This window comes from Natator depressus, chromosome 21 (assembly GCF_965152275.1).
Source record: "Natator depressus isolate rNatDep1 chromosome 21, rNatDep2.hap1, whole genome shotgun sequence".
NCBI lineage: Eukaryota > Metazoa > Chordata > Testudines > Cheloniidae > Natator > Natator depressus.
The window spans coordinates 9,112,024-9,131,957 of record NC_134254.1 but is presented as its reverse complement, the minus strand read 5'-3'; the positions used below and the strand labels follow the sequence as shown (position 1 = coordinate 9,131,957).

The following is a 19,934-nucleotide window of genomic DNA, read 5'->3' as shown; positions in this document are numbered from 1 at the left end:
TGTGCCTCCCAGCCAGGTATCTGTTCGTCTGTCAGTATTACTTGTTTTGCATTAGTGTCGACAGCCTCCATTGTACTGGGCACTGCAGGTACATCAGAAGAGACTGTCCCTGCCTCAAAGACCTTATATTCTAAATGGACAAAAGGGGTGTTACAATCCCCGTTTTATATTTGCGGCACAGTGACTTGCCGTGGGGTCTGTTACAGAGCTGGGGATTGAAACCAGATCTCCCAAGTCCTTGTTTAGGGTCTTAACCACAAAGCCATCCTTTCTCTCATCTTCTGGCAGGTGGTAGGCCCCAATTATCTGGTAGACTAATTTTTCAGATGTTGGGTCCCATCCTTTAGTCACTTGCATTGGGGTAAACCAGGAATGACTTTACTGAAGTCGGTGAAGTTACAGGGGGAGGAAACCTGTGTATGTGACCATCAAGCCCCTAATAATATATTATATTGTAGGCTTTTCTGAGTAGACAATCATGTCTTTTCTAATTTTTGAAGTGTTTTGTCTATTTAGGGCACCCTAACAAAGTGTGTGAATAAGAACCTCTGGGCCAGATCCAGCTGTTCCATTCCATTCATATCAGTTCTGGGTTTACACAAATGCTATGGAGAACCTTATGATCACGTGGCCTGAAAGGTAACCTCAGGATCACGTGTGACTAAGGGCTTGAACCAAAGCTCACTCAAGTCAATGGAATTTTTGCCATTGGCTTTAGATCACGCCTATAGGGCAAATTTTGGTCCTACTCAGGCCAAACTCCCAATAGGAGCATGATTGAGACCAGACAAATGACTGCAGCATTTAGCTTTGTGTGGCCACTATTTTATTTATACCCAGGCATGCACCTCTTTCTCCCAGGACTTGGGTTTTCAAGGAAGCATTAGAACATTTCCTCCCCTTTGCCCTGCTTTGAGGAGTTCAAACACTTCTACTTCCTGCCCCAGCTCACTCTGAGTGTTGGACCCAAATTCTCAATGCAAACCTTTCCTGAAGCTGCTGAATTTCTCCTGGTTTCACATCAAAACTAGGCAAAATCACATGCCTGTGGGAAAGTCCGATAGAATGGAAGAGGGCTGAAAGCAACAGGGTTCTACAGAAATTACTCTAACAGACCTCAAAGATTTCATAGAGAACGAAGGTGGGAGAGAATTCTCTGCTGGATTCTACAGGGTGGTTTGAAAAACCTCTGGAAAGATCGCTGTTTTCTATTAAATTCTATCGGCCTGTCCCATAAGGGGATTTAATCTTGATGTTCGTGTGAAACCATAAACCAGTCCAGATTTGCTGGTACGTAGAAAACAGCTGGGAAGCAAAGTCTCCAGGGGGCACATTCCACCTCCAAGTACTGGAGGGGTTAAATTCTGGGGAATCCCTCTGAGCTTAAAAGTAGGGCTTAGCTAGGCTGAAAGGCTCAAGGATCTTCAGCTGCATTTTTCAGCCAGGATAGCATCACACATGATTTTGCCTTTCCTACCAAAATCTCACGTGCCTCTGTTGACTGTCTGTCTAGGTGTTTATATTGCCCCCATCCATCTCCGAGCACCTCACCATCCTGAATGGATTTTATCCTCTCAACAGCCCTGTGAGGTGGGGAAGGGTTATCCCCATTCTACCGATGGGGAACCGAGGTAACCATTCAGGAAGACTGTAGCAGAGCTGGGAGTCAAATTAAGGTCTTTCAAGCACCGAGCTCATGCCCTATCCAATGGGCCATCTTCCCCACTCTCTTTGTTGGATAGCTTTGTGTGTACGAGGTTGCGCTTTTCCCCTGCTTTTCTCTCCATCAGCCTCTCGGAATCTGGTCCAGAGTCCCCGAGAGTCAGGGCAGAGTCCCGCTGACCCCAGCAGACTTTGGATCAGGCCCTCCTCCCTCGTGTCATTATGGCCACTATAATTATATGTGTGAGGTCTGCCTCCCTTCCTCCCCGTCTGCCTCCTGCCCTGTCTGCCTGCATGAAGGATCTCTTGTTATCTTGAGTATAATGAGGGCTCCAAGGCCTGCCGCTCTCTCCCCGCCCTCTGCCCCTGCCCGCGTGCGTGTAGGACCTCTTGCTATGGCCAGCGTAATTATGGGTGCTTGGTCTAGCTTTATCCTCTGAAGGTATAATTTAGCTTTATATAAAGTGCGGTTCCGCCCCGATGCTGCTGCACCTCCAGCCTGTTGTGTAAACGGTTGCTATTCTGGGAACCAAGGGAGCATGGGGGAGGGTAGGAGGTGAGTAGGCCGACTGGGAGGCCAGTGGAAGAAAGTGAGGGGGGCTCGGCAGAAAGGGGCCAACTCCTCACATTCGCAGGGTCTCCAGCGGCCTTGTCTGCACGAGAGGAATGACCCGTGTCTAACATCACGCAATCCCTCCAACACATCCTGCATCCAGACACCAAGCTGCAAGCCGCGCCTGGCTGCTGTAGGGTTCCCGCCCACCCCCAGGGTTAACCAGGACTGAAGCTAAACGGTGCCCGATCCATCGTGTTTCGGCCCATGAGGCTGGAAATCCGTGTCGTGTCACAACAGCAGAGCCGAATGAAGTCCGTATCGGGCTGTCCCACAGTGCCGCGCTGGCCATCAAGCTAACCCAACACTTCATTCGCAATGGGCCCCAGACAGGTGGTAAGGATGAGGCTGCACAGGGCTTGGATTTTGGGGATCCGTCCGTCAACTCCATTGCATACCAACCGACACCCCTACCTGATCTTGTTCCCCCATCTGGAGAAAGGGACTTGGAGGCCTGCCTCACTGAGGCTAGCACCCTCATCCATACCTTCCACCAAGTGCCGAGGGCTGGATGTCTGGTTTGTCCATCTCCTGTGGGCCAGGCCCCTTTGACAGAGACCTGTCAGACAAAAGCCAAGGCAAGAGAATTTCAGGAGCCGGGCAATCCAGAGGATTCTGGCTGAAGCTGGGATGTGTGACAACCGGCTGCTCAGTCTGTGTGGGTGCGAAGGAGCTGTACCTTTCCAGCAGGCTTCGGGAGCAGATGGCGTGTGCCTGATGGCCACCTCCTCTTTCTCACTGGTCTTGCTGTGCCGCTGTTCTTTTGCGGTAACAGCTCTCCCCCGTTTCTCGTGCAGCGGCGTTTCCTGGGTGCCAGCTGGGACTGCGGCAGCATGGGCTGCCTATCGCTCAGTGCCCTCTTCCTGCCATCTGGGATTGCCCTGGGCAGATCCTCCTCAGAGCAGTGCCCTTGCAGTGCCCACTACAGTTCCTGGGCCTGCCTTTCTGGAAGTGCCCAAAGCCCATGCTGATGAAGGCTCCCACAGCATGGGGCTTTTTATTCACCCTGTGATAGGATGCTGCTGTGAGAAAGCAGTGCTGTCTGCGGGAGTCCCAGGGAGCTTCCCCACAGCAGTGCCCTATCCCTGCTGGATAGAACCCCTGGCAGTGTGAGCTTCCCCACAGCAGTGCCCTGAGGGTTGCTAACTGGGGCTCTGGTAGCGTGGGCTTTCTCCCAGCAGTACCCAGGCGAGACTCCAGGAGGGTCTGAGTAAAAATGTCAAATATTTTTTTCCACAAATTATCATGGGGAAAATACCGATGTTTCCAATTTCCTACCAGGCCGCTATGGGTATGTCTACCCTGTCTGCAGCAGGGAGCCTCCCAGCCCAGCTCAACAGATTCGGGCTCATGTTACCACACTAACGATAGCTGTGTCGGTGTCGCCTTTTGGGCCGGAGCTCGGGCTCTGGAGCCTGGGGCGGGAAATGGGCTTCAGGGCCGGAGCCATAACTTCCAAGTGCTGTCTACGTGGGTACTTTGAGAGCGCTCGTGTGAGCTCTGCAAGGCCAAAGCTGGGAGCTCACTGCTGCGGGCCGCGTATGGGACAGAGCGGTTTTGCTTTTCACAGGGTAGCCAGGCGGACCTCAGACCTCATGACCGTTTCAAATTGCTGCATGTCTCCCAGGAGCAAACTGACCTTCACATAGACACGACATCTTAACATTAGGAAATAAGCCGGGGGTGGATTTAAACAAAACCAAACGACACACCAGCCTGTTTCTGAGTAAAACACCGGAGACATTTTATATGATTTTTAAATTTGAATTGTGAAAACCTGGTGGGATTTTCAAAATGATATTTATTGAAGTCTTTTAAATCATGATTTGAGGACTTCAGTATCTCAGTCAGAGGTTATGGGTCTATTCCGGGAGTAGTTGGGTGAGGTTCTGTGGCCTGTGATGTGCAGCAGGTCAGACTAGATGATCATGATGGTCTCTACTGCCCTTAAAGTCTAAGTGTCTTGTTTAATTGTTTGTACAGCGGTAGCACCTAAGGGCCCCAGCCACAGACCAGGAGCCCATTGTGCTAGGTGCTGTACAAACACAGACCACAATAGTCCCTGCCCCTAGAGACTCAGCATTGGCCTGACTCTGTCCCAGCAAAGTCAAGGGGACTTTTACCATTAACTGCTTGAGGAGCAGAGTCGGACCGTGCTGAGCGCTTCTGAAAATGCCACCCAAAACGGCCAGATCCTCAACTGGTGTAAATTGATGTAGCTCCCTTGGCTTCAATGGAGCTGTGCCTGTTTACGCTAGCTGAGGATCTGGCCCTAGGCTTCTTAACGTTCTTGTGAATAGTGTGCCCAGGCTAGAATCTGGGAAGCCTGCTGCCTTCAGGCTGTTTAAGGGTTGTGAAGGTGGAACGGATGATGGAAGAGGTGCTCGTTGTTTCCTGGGACTCCCCACTCAGTCTGTCTGACTCCATCTGTTGTCTCTGGTCTTATATTGCAATTGTGAGCTCCTTGGGGGCAGGGACTGTCTAGGTTCTGTCTTTGTACCGCACCTAGCAAGCTGGGATCCTGGTCCGTGGTAGGCCAGCACATATAATAATAATTAGAACCCTACTGTCTTTCTCAGATCAGGAGGAGATCTCAAGTGCTTCCTCTGCGCAGAATCCAGCGGTAGCACCATCTGCTCTGTGCTACATCCAAGCTCCTCACCCTCAGGCCCCAGCAACGGAGGAGAAGGAGAAACTGCCAGAAGATGACAAGTCCCCGAACCTCCTGGCAAATGGAACACCACCCCCGAAAGGCGAGACCAAATCAGAGTCCGTGGTCACTCCCAAAGCCGTGACACGTAAGTCTCCGCTTCTTTCCCATGGGTTCTGCTGGGGCGGGATCGGTGTCGTGGGCTCGGGTCCTTGAAATCACAACGGTCCCTCTCCCCGCACTCATGGGTTCAAAGAAACCCATAAACAATTTGGGGCGGGGACTGTCTTTTCATTTTCGGTATGTACAGCGCCTAGCACGATAGGCCTCGTCCCAGGTTGGGGCTTGTAGGAAATACCATAATACAGACAAAAATAATGTCAGAGGCTCCTAGCAAGAGTGGGCACTATCCCTGTTCTTCCATTATACTCCCACTCCCAGATAAAAGCAGGGAGCTGTATTTTTATCCCGTACACTAGTATGTGGCACTAGTCCGGGTGGTGAAAGTAGGAGTGGCATCCAGTGAGGGGGTAATTGCTGCTGCTGTTGTCGGTAGTGTTAACCTTACCTGCCAAAGTTATACGCAGGGACATGTGGGAGGAAGAATGCGGGGCATGCCTTCTAACTCCTGTGAAATGCACCAGACAGGGAGAGCTCCCCGGAGGGACAGAAGGAGGAAATGAGAGCGGTTTCGCTAACATTACAGACTGTCCCTCCTACACCGGCATGTAGGCGAGTTAAGCAACTCGTTGAAGACGTGGCAGGACCAACCTGCAGGGATTGAGGGTTTAAGGCTACAGGGCATCTCTCTGACTGCCCCAAACACAGCTAAGGTCACAGTAGGGATGAAGATCTGCAGTTCCCACAGGAGAGACGGGTCATGTCCTTTGAGAGAGATCTGATACCAGCAGCTCTGCAGAGGGACAACACAAGGATCCTCTGCCTGGCACAAAGTGGGGGGTACAGCTCAGCTGGGGTAGCAATGACGAAAGCTGTGGCATAGGCAGGTCGAGAGCGTTTCTAGCACCGTGTGGTCTAAAGCTGGCTCTGTGAAGGGTCAGATGACACAGTGGGAAGATCACCAGAGTTCTGTCTGTCTGTGGCCATGCTATCGAACTGCAATCGGAGGGTCACTGCAGCTCAGGCAGGCCTACCCACGCTAGCTTTAATCGAGTGAGCGTAGCTATGAATAGCCGTGATGGCATAGCCACCAGACTGCATCCCTGGCCCTGAGCCTGGATTTAAGGATCTTGCCCTCCATCTGGCCCTTATGCACACAACAGTAAATCCCCTTTTGTTGGATAGTTCAGGAGAGTCTGTACTTTTCCAGGGGCAAGAAATGGATTGAGGCTTCCCATTGGAAAGAGGGACGGTGGGGGCTGACTAGCGGGTAGGCCGGAGGGCAGCCAGGGAAAGGATAGCGAAGTAGGGTTGATGCTGATGGATGGACAGGATGCGAGTATGTGGAGCGAAGAGATCGCGTGTTTCCTGTACTGGAGCTCGGAACTCTTTCGGGCACCTGAGTCACTCGGCAGTCAGGCTGTGCCCTGCATGGGAAGCAGGCTCTCCGCCCTCCTCTCTTTGCCGTGGATTGGCCCACGTGTGCGGCCTCCGCATCAGCCCCTCGGTGGCTTACCTGGAAAGACAGAAAGCTCCCTTTGGAGTGGATGAACAACAACAGGGCAGTGGACGGGTACACAGACTGGGGGTGGGAGGGGGGAATGCAGCCTCATGCTTCAGGGCATCATCAGATTGCAGCAGGAGTCAGGAATAATTTTCCCCGCTAAATACAACATTGGTGAACTGCACTGAGATGAAGTTAAATCTTTCCTCTGACTCTCCAGCCATGCAGCTGGAAGGATGATATTGGACTGGACGGAACAATGATCTTAGGTACTTATCTGGCCCCCATACCACAATATCTGAGCCCCTCATAATCTTTAACATATTGATCCTCCCAGCACCCGTGTGAGTACGAGACTGCTAGTATCCCCATCACACAGGTGGGGAATTGAGGCTCAGAGGCAATTCCTAAGTGAGTTAGGTGCCTAGCCCACTGAGGTGGCTTTGGAAATCCCATATTAACTGATTTACCCAGGGTCACACAGAGAATCAGTGGCAGAGCAGGGAATTGACCCCTAGATTAGCACCCCGACCCCTGGCCCATTCTTCTTTTCTGATTTAATGGCGGGGTGCGGGGGGGACAAGCAACCATGGAACTGGATTTGTTTGTGTAACTTCTCACCTAGCACCAGGAAACTTGAGCTCTAAGAGTGAGGCTCTCTCTCTGCCTTAAACCTCACGGAAGGGTCATTCAACTCTGGACCAGGCTGTTGTATCCCCATTGTTGGAGGTTTTTAAGAATTGGACAAACACCTGTCAGCAGGGACGGTCTGGGTTCACTTGGTCTTGCCTCGGTGCAGGGGGCTAGGCTGGATGCCTTCTCGAGGTCCCGTCCAGCCCTGCATTTCTTTGACGAATTTCTCTCCCAGCTGCTCTTTCCAACAGCCGCGCCAGCTCTGTCACTCTCCAGTTATGCTGTTTTATGGGGTAGTTACGCCGGAGTGTGTGACAACCAGACAGGGGGGACCTTTAAACAGACACTTCATGTTTACCATGTGGGGATTAAACACAGTGAAACCTGTTCTACCAGAAGCTGCCATTAAAAAGTCATCATTTTCCAGCAGTTACCCCACGCTGCTATCTGAGACACCCATGAAATTCACTGTGCTTTGAATGGGAAAAGGGGTATCTCAGTAAGGTGGTGAATGTTTGTTTTAATGATGACCTCCGCTAATGGCCAATCAAAAATCCCTTGTCCGGAAGGTGTGGGTCTCTCCCTAATGATGAAACAACAATGAGCTGCAAATATCTTCAGGCTTTCAAGACCTGGGCCAAATTTCAGAGAGCTCAGGTCTAATTTCCAAGTGCTCAGGACCCAGAATTGGGGCCAGATTTTTCCAAACAGTTCTGATCTGTGGTGCAGGGCAAACAGATCTCGGGTGCATCTTGATGTATCTCCCTGTGGATAATACCAGAGGGAGGTGAAATGGTGCGTTGTGAAGTATAGGAATGGTTATAGCATTGGGATCCTGTAATTTATTATCCGAGAGTCAGCACTTATGGGAGAAGGCAGGGGGCTTTGGGAAGGGGGCTTTGGAATTGTTCCGTGGTCCTGGTATTATCCCAGCATTGTGAGGGACTCCGAAAAATGACCTTCAGCAAAGTTGACTGCTGTTCCTAAAACCTGGTCTTAGCAGGAAGAGACACTGCTGTGGTCAAATCCTCAATCCACTCAAAGTTCCTGGTGATGTGACTAGAGCCGAATCTACATAGTGCTAGGAGCTACTAAAGGAATATAGGAATTAAAATCAAGGTCCTGGCCTCTTTAGGCCATTAAATATCCAATGACAATGTCCCCAGAATAGGGGCACTGGTCCTGGTTTCCGGGACCATTTCTAACTAGTTAATTGCATTCTAACTCTCTAAATTCTCCTTGAACTTGAAATTGGATACGAGACCCTCCAGGACTCACTTGTCGTGCAGTGTTTCACTGTGCTGTTAAACAACTGTTGCATTCCACCCCAGAGGCGGCTGCATGTCGGAGGTAGAATGAAGTCATTCCTCCATCCCCTTTTGAGTGTTTTGGGTTCCTTTGAGTAGAAAACCGCCCTATAATTGTAAGATATTATTACTAACTCTGATGGGAAATTCTGGCCTGGCTTCTCTGCTGCTCCGTGCTTGTTTGAATCAGGGAATGATTTTGATTTACAAACAATTTAATCTGAGGAATGCAAAGAAACAGAGCAAGCCAAGCCGTGTACACCAGGCACTTTTGTAGACCCTGCCATTTTCAAAACCATTGAACGATTGAAGCTGTAGAATATTTGTGGGGAGTGGCATGTCTGAAATTCCTGACCTGTGCTTCTGGCTTTCTCTCTGTGGACTGTGTCAGACTCATGGGCCCCATGGGCCTTTCTTGCATCAGATTGAGCAGGATTTTTGAAGCCTAGCTTACTAAAATCATACTGGAACACGCACTGCTAGACTCTGTCTACACCAAATGAAGGCGGGGACCTGGTTCCAACTGGGCAATAGAGACTGTTTTCCCCGTAACTGGGTGAAAAAGATTAGTGTATTAGAGGAGAGAGAGTAATCTAGTGGATGTGGTGCTTTGCTAGGAACTCAGAAGACGTAGGTTCAATTCCCAGGTCTGCCTTTAACCTGCAGTCAATTCACTTCCCCTCTCTGTGTTTCTGTTTAGACTGTAAGCTCTTCAGCGCAGGGACTGTCTCTTACTTCGGGTATGTACAGCACCTACCACAATGGGGCCTGGATCTTGGCTGGGGGGGTCTCTCTGTGTGCTACCGTAGGATAAATAATAGTTTAGTTACAAGTAGGCTAAAAGTTGCAAAAAGATCAGGGGACAATCATTGGTTGTAACTGGATTCCCTGACTCTGGGCTTGAAAGACTTCTGTTGGCCGCAGTGGGCTTTGGACAGGGTTGAACTGAAGATGGGGCCTTTTAGAGGGGCTGGGCCCCAGACATGAGTTAGGGTCGAGCAGGACTGCACCCTCTATGCCTCTCGAACACTAGTCTCATGACAGTCCTGAAACACACCCACCCGCCCCCTGGGCTATTGTATCTTCTCATCCCTTTAAGGACGGGAGAGATGCCATTCTAACAAATCACGCCTGTGAGCGGTGTGCCTGGGGGAAGAGCCATGAGCCCGGCCTCCGCAGGGAGAGCGTGGTGGGAGAACTGGGGAAATGGTCATGAGCAGTTTCACTCCTGCCACTGGGGTTAAGGTCATGTCAGCGCAAACCCATGTTCTCAGGGGCGGATTTAAACTCCGCTGTTGAAGTTCACTTGGAGCTTAGCCGAGGATATAAATGTATGTCCATGTGTGGCTATTTTATTATTATGCTAGCACTGAGAGACACCCACTGAGACAGGGGCCCTATTGTATGTAATAGGTGCTGGACAGATACAGTACTAGATAGTCCTTGTTCCAAAGAGCTGACAGTCTAACTAGACAAGGCAGAAAGGAAGTGGTGTTATCCCTAGTCCCTATACAGATGGGGCGGGAGTTAAGGGCCTGCTTATCTGAAGTGCTGAGAATTCCCTCCTTTAAATGACCGGTCTAAGATGACACACGGAGCCTGCGGCAGAAATGGGTATTGAATCCAGCCCAATGCTTTCACCACAAGACCATCCTTCCCCTCAACACAGGCCTTCATTGTGGCAATGGGAGAGCATCTAAAGGTTTCCTGGTTTGGAGAATCAGCTGAAAGTTCAGATCCTGCTCCTCTCTGTCGGTGTGTACGATCAGGCTGGGGATCTCACAAGGACAGGTGCTCATGTGCTCTCTGGCGCTTCTCCTCCTAGCTGGAAACTGAAAGTGAAAATCACCAAGCACCTCAAAGAGAAAAAGTTTGCGGGACGGGAGTCTGATTTAATCCAAGCTTGGTTTGTTCTTTCTTTCGTCCCCTCCCCTTCCTTCCTATCCCCCCTCAGCCCTCCTCTATCTATCCCCCTCCTTCTGGATCACTTCGCCCGGTTGTTTTCACCTCCGTTTTCAGTCCCGCTTTTCCCAGCATGCTCTGCCATGGAGCTTCTCATACCATCACCCTCCTTTAGGATCTAGTTGCTTAAACTCCCCCCCCCCCCCCCCCCGGCCTCGTTCATGCTCTTAAACCAGGCTTGAGCACTAGTGACTGCCTGGGACCCCCCACACCCCCACTATTCTGTGGGGGACGAACCTGCTTTGCAAGGCCCGCTACTTCCCTGCCAGCCATTTCCCCATTTCTGCTAGCCGGACCGAGTGTAGCGCTCGCAGCCCTGCTAGGATACCCAGGCTAGGAAAACAAGATGCTGTTTTCTTACCTCCATCGATTTTATTTTTGCCTGCGAACGGCCTGGCATCCCCGCCAACGCGAGACAGAAGCACCTTGTGTTTGGAGGTCTTGCTCAATGCAGTCCCGGCCCTTCTCGTCCCTGCAGTTCAGGCTCCCTGTCCCACTGACGCCCCGAACAGAATGCGGCTACTGTTCCCCGGCTTGGCTCTAGGTGCCTTTGCCCTCAAGCCTTTCTCCTGAATCATCCCTTGTTTACTGACGAAAGAGAGAGAGAGAGATTCAAGGTTTGGCACAGACAAGGGCAGGCAGAGTTCTATTTATCTGGTTATGTTGCGGGCTGGTGAGATTGATGTTTAACCCTTCCTGATCTGGATTCCAAATCCTGTCTGTGGTCGATAATCAGGCCGACTAACCAGGCACGGGGGGAAAGGCAGGATTAAACTATTCTCCAGCTCCCCCCAGCCCCGCAATGCCTTGTTCGGCCACGGCAAAGTACAGCCCTTTGGCCCCAGCTAGGGAGATTCGCAAGCCTGCCTTGTTTCTGCAGAATGCGAGGACAAGAGGGAGTCGCAGCTAAAGCAGATGTTTGTTTTCCTCCCCTTTAACGGCCAGCCAGAGGTTGTGGATCCCTTTAATTATGGCATTAATTTGTTTGGAGAGAGATCCATAGCCCAGCTTCCTTACGGGGCAACGTCTTCTCAAGCTCCCTCCTGACTTTCAGCCCCTGGGGTCAGGGTGGGGGGAAGCAAGATGGGATCCACCCTGGGTTTTCCAACGTGAACACACAACTCCTTCTTGAGGTCAGCAGCCCACTTGTGGCCCTCAGCTGACCAGCCTGGGCTGTGTCTGTGCTAGCCTGGTTTGGGAAATCACCCCGTGCTCTGAGGGTCGTACTCGCATAGTTCAGTCCAGAGGAGTTTTTATCCAGGGTGTCATTTAGACCCTCTCTGAGCAGTGGTGGCAGCCCAAGTCCGGCCGTTACTGCCATCAGTGGAGCTGAACTGGTGGTGGACAGCGCCTCCACCAAAGGAGTAACTTCATTATTTGGTAGCAGCAGTAGGCTTTTATCCTTTTATATGGACCAGGTTTTCAGAAGAGCTCTGCCTCTTTGGTGTTGAGCGCTCTTAAAAACCTGCCTTCTGGGCTCTCTTCTTTCCCGTCCTGTTGGTATGAATATCTTAGATGACCCCGTCACCATAGCAATTGAATGCATTGCAATCTGGGCTGCGTTTATCCTCACAGCCCCCTTCTGAGGGGGGGCAGGGCTCTCACTGAAGCAGAGACACTAAGTGACTTGCCCAAGGTCACACAAGGCAGGGTGTGAAACCCAGGTATCCTACGTACCAGGTCAGTGTTCTAAACACTGGGCCATTCTTCCACCAAAGGACTCCACTCCCTCGTCCCTTTATTTTCCATCCCTTCTCCTCCCTCCTCCTCCTGTCCCCCTTGGTCTACTATGTCATCTTCTTCCTCATCTCTCCCTTTCTCCCGCTCCCCCCTTTGTGCTTCCCTTTCCCCCTCCCTGATGCATCAGGCCAGATCAGCGTAGCTAAGCCAATGGGGCTGCACCAATGACACCAGCTAAGGATCTAGTTTCCAGCAGCCTCACATCTCCCTGTTTGAAGTTGGGGCGGATTGGAGGCAGAGGATTGCCTGGTTAGGCCAAGAAGGGAGAGAGCCTCGCTATCTGGAGATGGCCCTTGCTGACAGCCCTCCACAAAGGGTGATAAGGAATAACCAGCATGGATTTGTCAAGTACAAATAATGCCAAACCAAGCTAATTTTCTCCTTTGATGGGGTTACAGGCCAAGTGGATAGGGGGAAGCAGTAGGTCTCACGTGCCACAGTCCCACGTGACATTTTCATAAGCAAACTAGGGAAGCGCAGTCTAGAAGAAATTACTATTACGTGGGTGTGTGAGTGGTGGAAAGACCGTACTCACCGAGTAGTTCTCCATCGTTCGATCTCAAACTGGGAGGGGTTATCTAATGAAGTCTCATGGGGGTCAGTCCTGGGTCTGGTACTATTCAGTATTTTCATCAATGGCTTGGATAATGGAGTGAAGAGTGTGCTTATAAAATTTGTGGATGGCACCAAGCTGGGACAGGGTTGCCAGCACTTCGGAGCACAGGGTGAGAGTCCAAAATGACCTTAAGTATCAGGGGGTAGCCGTGTTAGTCTGTAGCCACAAAAACAACAAGGAGTCCGGTGGCCCCTTAAAGACTAACAGATTTATTTGGGCATAAGCTTTCATGGGTAAAAAACCCACTTCTTCAGATGCATGGAGTGAAAATTACAGATGCAGGCATTATATAATGACACATGAAGGGAAGGGAGTTACCTCACAAGTGGAGAAGCAGTGTTGACAGGGCCAATTCGATCAGGGTGGATGTAGTCCACTCCCAACAATAGATGAGGAAGTGTCAATTCCAGGAGAGGCAAAGCTGCTTCTGTAATGAGCCAGCCACTCCCAGTCCCTATTCAACACAATGGTGTTAAATTTGCAAATGAATTTTAGTTCTGCTGTTTCTCTTTGAAGTCTGTTTCTGAAGTTTTTTTGTTCAAGTATAGCTACTTTTAAATCTGTTATCAAATGTCCAGGAAGATTGAAGTGTTCTCCTACTGGCTTTTGTATGTTACTGTTCCTGATGTCCGATTTGTGTCCAGTTCTTCCTTTACGTAAGGACTGTCCGGTTTGGCCAATGTACATGGCAGAGGGGCATTGCTGGCACATGATGGCATATATCACATTAGTAGACGTGCAGGTGAATGAGCCCCTGATGGTGTGGCTGATGTGGTTCGGTCCTACAATGGTGTCGCTAGAGTAGATATGGGGACAGAGTAGGCAACGAGTTTGCTAATTACCTTGACATATTGGAGAATTGGTCTGAAAACAACAAGATGAAATTCAATAAAGACAAGTGCCAAGTACTTCATTTAGAAAGGAAAAATCCAATGCACAACTACAAAATGGAGCATAACTGGCTAGGGGGTCGTACTGCTGAAAAGGATCTGGGGGTCATAGTGGATCACAAATTGAATGTGAGTCAACAAAGTGATACAGTTGCGAAAAAGGCTTTTACCAGTCTAGGGTGTATTAACAGGCATGTTGTAAGTAAGACACAGGAGGTAATTGTCCTGCTCTGTTGGCACTGTTGAGGCCTTAGCTGGAGTATTGTGTCCAATTCTGGGTGCCAAATGTTAGGAAATATGTGGCTAAATTGGGAGAGAGCCCAGAGGACAGCAACACACACGATCAGAGGTTTAGAAAACCTGAAGAAAGCTTAATAAAAGTGGGCGTGTTTAGTTTGAAAAAAGACAACTGAGGGGAAACTGGATACGTCTTCCAGTATCTTAAGGGCTGTTACAAAGAGGATGGTGATTAATTGTTCTCCATGTCCACTGAAGGTGGGACAAGAAGTAATGGGCTTACTCTCCAGCAAGGGAGGTTAAGGTTAGATATTAGGGAAAACCTTCTAACCCTCAGGGTAGTTAAGCTCTGGACCATGGTCCCAAGGGAGGTTGTGGAATCTCTGTCACTGGAGGTTTTTAAGAACAGGTTGGATGAACACCTATCAGGGATGGTCTAGATTTGGTCCTGCCTAAGTGCTGAGGGCTGGACTTGGTGACTTCTCGAGGTCCCGTCCAGCCCTACATTTCTGTGATTCTGTGAAAGGCCTTTAAGCCCAGTAGAAATGGCCTTTCCAGATACCTTCCATGAAGAACAAAAAATGGCTTCAGGGCTCTCCCGTGTCTCCGCAGTTCAAGTAAAATGTTCCCAGATGGTTCCATTGGACCAGGGCTGTTTAACGTTCTCTTTATAAAACTTCCCCCTAGATGTGCGGAGCCTTTAGCCAGCCTAGCTGGGTTGTACTTTCCACTCAAACATGTCTTTGATTATCTTAGTCTTGTCTACACACAGGCTTAACTGCATTTCGATGGGGGGAAATTTCCCCTGCCCATTCCTCCCCCCCTTTAGAATTTATTTATTTTTCTACCAGCTCCAATTATGAGCTTTGTAAAGAAGTCACCTTATTTATAGTGTTTGCTGTCCATGTTTGCCAGGAGATTGGCAAACCTTGCAGGCGCTGTCAAGCACAAAGCCTTAGATGCTGTATGAGGAACAAAAAAGCCTCCTCTGGCCCAACTGTGAGCACCCAGGGTTGGGCTGTAGCTACACGCAGAGTTGCACCCGTTTAATTCAAGGTGTGATTTTAAACCGATTTATTTAAACCCGCACAAACCACTAATATTTGGGTCTGAGTGGTTTATTTCAGTGTCGCTTAAACATGTTCCTAATCGATTTAAACTAAATAGAAATAACCCTGGTCCGAGGACAGGGTGAGGGGTGTGGGTCAGAGCCTGAGTCCCGCTGTGACTCGAGTCCAAGCCCTGTCATTTAGCAGCGTGGACGCAGCTCAAGCCATAGACCCAAGTCCGAAGGTCTGCGTGGTGCAGTGTAGACGCGTTAGCGTGGCTGCAAGACCCGGTCCAGCAATTGTTAACCCAGCTTTACAATGCAGTGTGGATGCTCAAGCCTGGCTTGGAAACACATCCACACACCCGGGTTCAGAGTGCAGCATAGAAACCCCCTCTGTGTCCAGCAGCATCAGTAAGAATCCCCTTTATATGCATTAGAGCCAGGACCGGTCTTTTCTCTGCCACGCGGGATTCTCCTCTGAGTGCAGCTTTCTCCAACACACTGCTGTCTCTTGCCCGCAGGCCAGCCCCAGGTCCGAACACCCCTGCGGGGTCTCCAGCCGTCCAGCCCCATGGACTGCACCCCTTTGCTGCAGAACGGCACCAGGTGTGTCCCGGACCTGGGCGGCGCAAACCAAGATGCAGGGAACGGCGTCCTCGGCTCGCTGCCCAGCTCTCAGAAGCCTCATCGGAAGCTGCAGTCGCACTATTCCATCAACAGCCAGGGCAGCAAGAAGAGCAAAGGCAGCTCCAAATCTGCCTCCTCGCAGATCCCTGTGGAGGCCCAGCAAGGTACTGGCTGTCCCTGCCCACCCCCCACCCCCAGCTCCCCAAACCTCCATGTCCATTAATGGGAACAAGAGCTACAGTGCTCGAGAGAGAGATGGGAGCCCCCAGGATGAAAGGGGTGACACCCATAGTTACTGCTTTGTGCCGACTGCCCCATGCTACCGTTCAAGCCAGGGAGCTGTGTGGATCCTGGTCCGATTCCCCCCACATTCTCTCTATTTGCTCTGGGCTGGCCTCCCCTGTCCCTGCCAGGTTCTCTGCCCCACCTCCTCGAGCCTCATGCTGGTCCTGTTAGTTCTGGGATCCTCTGCCCCCTAATCTCATGACCCTCACATAGTTTTTGGATCCTCTTCAGTCCCAGTAATGTCCCACCCAGCCCTCCACTAAGAGATCCCTTCACTAAGAGAGAACTAAGCCTCGCACCTGCCCCATAGATTCCGGGATGCGCTCTTCCCCTTCACACTGGCCTCACACCTGCCCCATAGATTCTGGGACGCACTCTTTCCCATCACACTGGCCTTACATCTGCCCCATAGATTCTGGGATGCACTCTTCCCCATCCCTGCATCCCCACCCCCATTTTAAATGAAACAGCCCATTCTGGTAACGCTCCATCCGTTTCTCACTGCTGACCTTTGGGGAGTTTTTTGTTTGCCTTCAGGTTTTGGTCTGCCTACCTCAGGGTTTTATTCTGCTGCCCATCACCGTAGTATCTGGGCACCTTCCACACACAATCATCAGCAATGGCCAAGACCCGAGAGGATTCCATGGAGTCTCTAAGCTCCCCGGGCAGCCCTGCTCGGCCCTCTTGTGCCTTTCACGGGCCCCACCCCTGCCTGTGCGTCTGCAGAAGCCAAAGGCCCAAACAACCAACCACCCTGAGCCCAGGAGCCCCGGGCTGGTCTCAGCTCTCTGCCCTGCGCGTAAACGATTGTTTGTGGTGGTCTCTGTGGGAGCTGGGGGGTTAAACCCTAAAACACCTGTTGGGAACGTTCCCATCCAAGCCCTGGGACAGTGCTGTGCCGGGCAGTGTCCGTGAATAACGGTATCATTCATTTCTCTCCTCTCTCTCTCCCCTCCCCACCACGCTCCCTCCCCGCCTCTCCCATCCCCCTTCTCAGATTGCTGCGTCCACTGCATCCTCTCCTGCCTCTTCTGCGAGTTCCTGACCCTCTGCAACATTGTGCTGGACTGCGCCACGTGCGGCTCCTGCAGCTCCGAGGACTCCTGCATCTGCTGCTGCTGCTGCGGCTCCGGGGAGTGCGCCGACTGCGACCTGCCCTGCGACATGGACTGCGGCATCGTGGACGCCTGCTGCGAGTCCGCGGACTGCCTGGAGATCTGCATGGAGTGCTGTGGCCTGTGCTTCTCCTCCTGAAGCGGGGCCGGGGGCGAGGAACCCAGAGCCAAATCCCTCGCCCAGGCATAAACTGGAGGGGGCGGGGCAGGAGTGCCTGGGATTGGGGATCCCTCCGTCCCCCCACCCCCACCCCACCGCCACTCCTTGGGCTCTCATTTTTCTTGACCTGCCCTGCGTCATGTGTTCGGAGGATCCTGCCAGTTTCCTGAGCCAACGTTTGAGAGGGAGATGGAAAGGGGAGGAGTCCAGAGACCCCATCAGAGTCGGTACCCTGAGGCTGGAAAGCACCCGGGGATGGGAGTCGCCGCCTTAGAGCCATGGGACAGCGGACGATTCATTGGATACCTGCAGGACCCATACACTCTCTCTCTACCTCCCCCGGTGCTGTCCGGCTCGGTAACCCCAAGCGGTGGCTGCTCCCTGCCGCCTGAGCCAAGAGCAGGAGAGCAAGTCGTAGGCCCCGTCTGGCAGAGACCCTGAGCTGCCTTGTTGGGCCAAAGATCGGACATGCACTGAGCCACCGGCTGTCTGAGGAATCGGTGAACGGTGCCCCCCCAACTGCCTGGCTGCTGGAGTGCTGTAGCGGCATGAGTGCCCCTTGGCTGGCAAAGAAAAGTGTCCCAGGTGCACGGGTGCCAGCTGCTTGGCAGCTATCGCAGGGGCACCCAGGCTGCTGGTTCACAACTACGGCAAGGGCTTGGTGCCCGCTCGCTGGTATTCTAGGCTAGTTTGCAACTCGAAGGAATAGGCTGGTGTCCCCTGGTCAGCAGCTGGGTGTCGTGAGCCCACAGGGGTTTTGCAGCTGGCCTGCCAGCACCCAGAGTACAAAGACAGGACTTTTTCACAGGGTTCCCACAGACTCGGGCGACGGGGTCCAAGGCACGGCACAAAACGCACGCACCGGCCTCATCCTCCCGCCCCAGGCAGGAAGCGGTGGCGCTGGGCAGCAAGGCACCGTGAACTTCAGGGGGCCGGCTGGGGTGGGAAGTTGGAGCTCGGACGCCTCCGCCTCCCTTTGCAGTTGGAAGTGGCTTCCCCGCCCCCTTCTCAGTGCTGAGGAAGACCTGCAAGTGCAATGAACACAGCCAGCTGCTCCCTTGTGGCCCCAGCACTTGGGCTCTCACACGCATGTGTGCAGGGGCACATGCGTGCGCGCGCACACACACACACACACACACACACACACTTTTGCACAGAGCCTCTTCCTTAACTGCCCCCGTGATGGTTGACAAAGGATGCCCTGAAGAGCCTTCCCCGCAGAGAAGCTGCGTGTCCGTGCACAAATTGGTGGGGAGAGGAGATTCCAGATTCTCCCTGCTGCGAAACGCCTTCTCTCCTGGCCGCCTAGTTACAGGGGAAGGACAGACCGCTCTGGGTGCAAGCCATGCAGCAGCGGCTGTCGGACACTGCACCTGCCGGGAGGGCCAGTGGCTCCGGCTCTCTCTCCCGCTGGGAGCACAGGCTATGCTGGCCCATCCTGCTTGGGCCTTCAGCTGCAGGGCTGAGAGAGGAAATGCGCCCTGCAAAGGCTGGGGGGTTGTGCGGTTTTGTCTGTTTGATTTGTTACTATAAATAAAAATCTTCCTGCATTTCTGACCCCCGACGTCTCCTGTGTCGTGTGCTCGGCCTGGGGCAGCATCGGAGGACCAAGGCCTAGAGCCCGGCAAACGTCCCCCAGGACAACTTTGCCCCCACCGTCCTCAGTGCCATTGAGCAGTGGTTCTGTCCCTGCTTAGGACGGGGTCAGGGATTGAGTGGGGCCTCAGTAGCAGTCTGGAGTGTATCCTCCTTGTTCTCTCTTCAGGGACACGAGAGAGGCTGGACAGAGAAGCCCGCTGGGATTTATTCCTCTGGGTATCATGCTAGGGGTGTTAAGGGAGAGCCCCCAGGGCACAGAACTGCTGGTATTTTGTCCCCCACTTTGAGACAGGGTACTGGGATGGATGCCTGCTTAGATATCTCCTGGGGTTCCTCCCCATGGTTCTATCCAGACACTTGCATGGGTTGTTCCACTGGATCTGCCTTTGTTAGGGTTTGGAAACAGCCACACAGAAAGGTGAACTGGTTTTAAGGAAGTCAGGGAATAAGCCTCTATTTCCAGGCTCTGTACCTGTGCCACTTCACCCACCTCTGGGGATGGAACGCAACAGCTGCTCTGTGCGATGACGCTGCACGCAGTGTTTTCTGAAGGAGGGGAAGCCACGAACAGCGGCTGCAATTAAAACAGCTGCCAAGGGAACTTGGGGAGGCAGGAGATAACATGATTGCCAACCCTGAGAGTTCAAAAAGCATGAGTCAGTCCCCCAAAATCATGAGATTAGCTTAAAAATCGTGAGTTTTCAATGATACATTTTGAGTTTGATTTGTTTGTCTTCTGGGGTTCGAGCCTGTTTTCCAGCTTTTCTCTGCCATCACAAAGGCTAGAACATTTCTTTTAAAAAATGCAAGCTGAATGTCTCACAAAATCACAGGACTCCAGGATCTGGGGCTTTAAGGAAAACAGCAAATATTGCAAGACTTGCCATGAAATTGCAAGAGTTGGCAACACTGACCAGGACACTGGGGTTAAGACCCTGAATTCTTGAGAAAGGGGCCAGGGGATAAAGATCACGAGCATACTGGAAGACAGTCCCTCCAGCAGCCCCTAGTACCTTGGTAGGGACATTGGATCATTCAGAGGGGAGAGTTCTCCCTACTGAATCCCCCACACCACTCCCTGCCTGGATATTCCTTGGAGATCTCTACATATAGCGAAGTCAAAGCCTAAGGGTGGCCTGGTTTCAAGCTCATCTCAGGGGTGG

The 19,934-nt window shown here is 51.9% G+C and overlaps 1 protein-coding gene and 1 long non-coding RNA gene across 2 annotated transcripts in view; one reads left to right on the top strand and one right to left on the bottom strand.

The window, feature by feature from the left end:
• The window catches only part of MDFI (MyoD family inhibitor), a 38,258-nt gene extending 19,541 nt beyond the window's left edge, over positions 1-18,717 (top strand). Inside the window, exons 3-5 of the mRNA XM_074935954.1 lie at positions 4,855-5,073; positions 15,507-15,776; positions 16,895-18,717. Coding sequence (XP_074792055.1) covers positions 4,855-5,073; positions 15,507-15,776; positions 16,895-17,151 — 746 coding nt within the window. The 3' untranslated portion in view covers positions 17,152-18,717. The remainder of the gene's footprint in view (positions 1-4,854; positions 5,074-15,506; positions 15,777-16,894) is intronic.
• The window catches only part of LOC141975523 (uncharacterized), a 44,625-nt gene continuing 30,974 nt past the window's right edge, over positions 6,284-19,934 (bottom strand). The window contains exons 3-4 of the long non-coding RNA XR_012635946.1: positions 10,813-11,039; positions 6,284-6,561 (exon numbers count right to left, since the gene is read on the bottom strand). This is a non-coding gene — a long non-coding RNA (uncharacterized LOC141975523). The remainder of the gene's footprint in view (positions 6,562-10,812; positions 11,040-19,934) is intronic.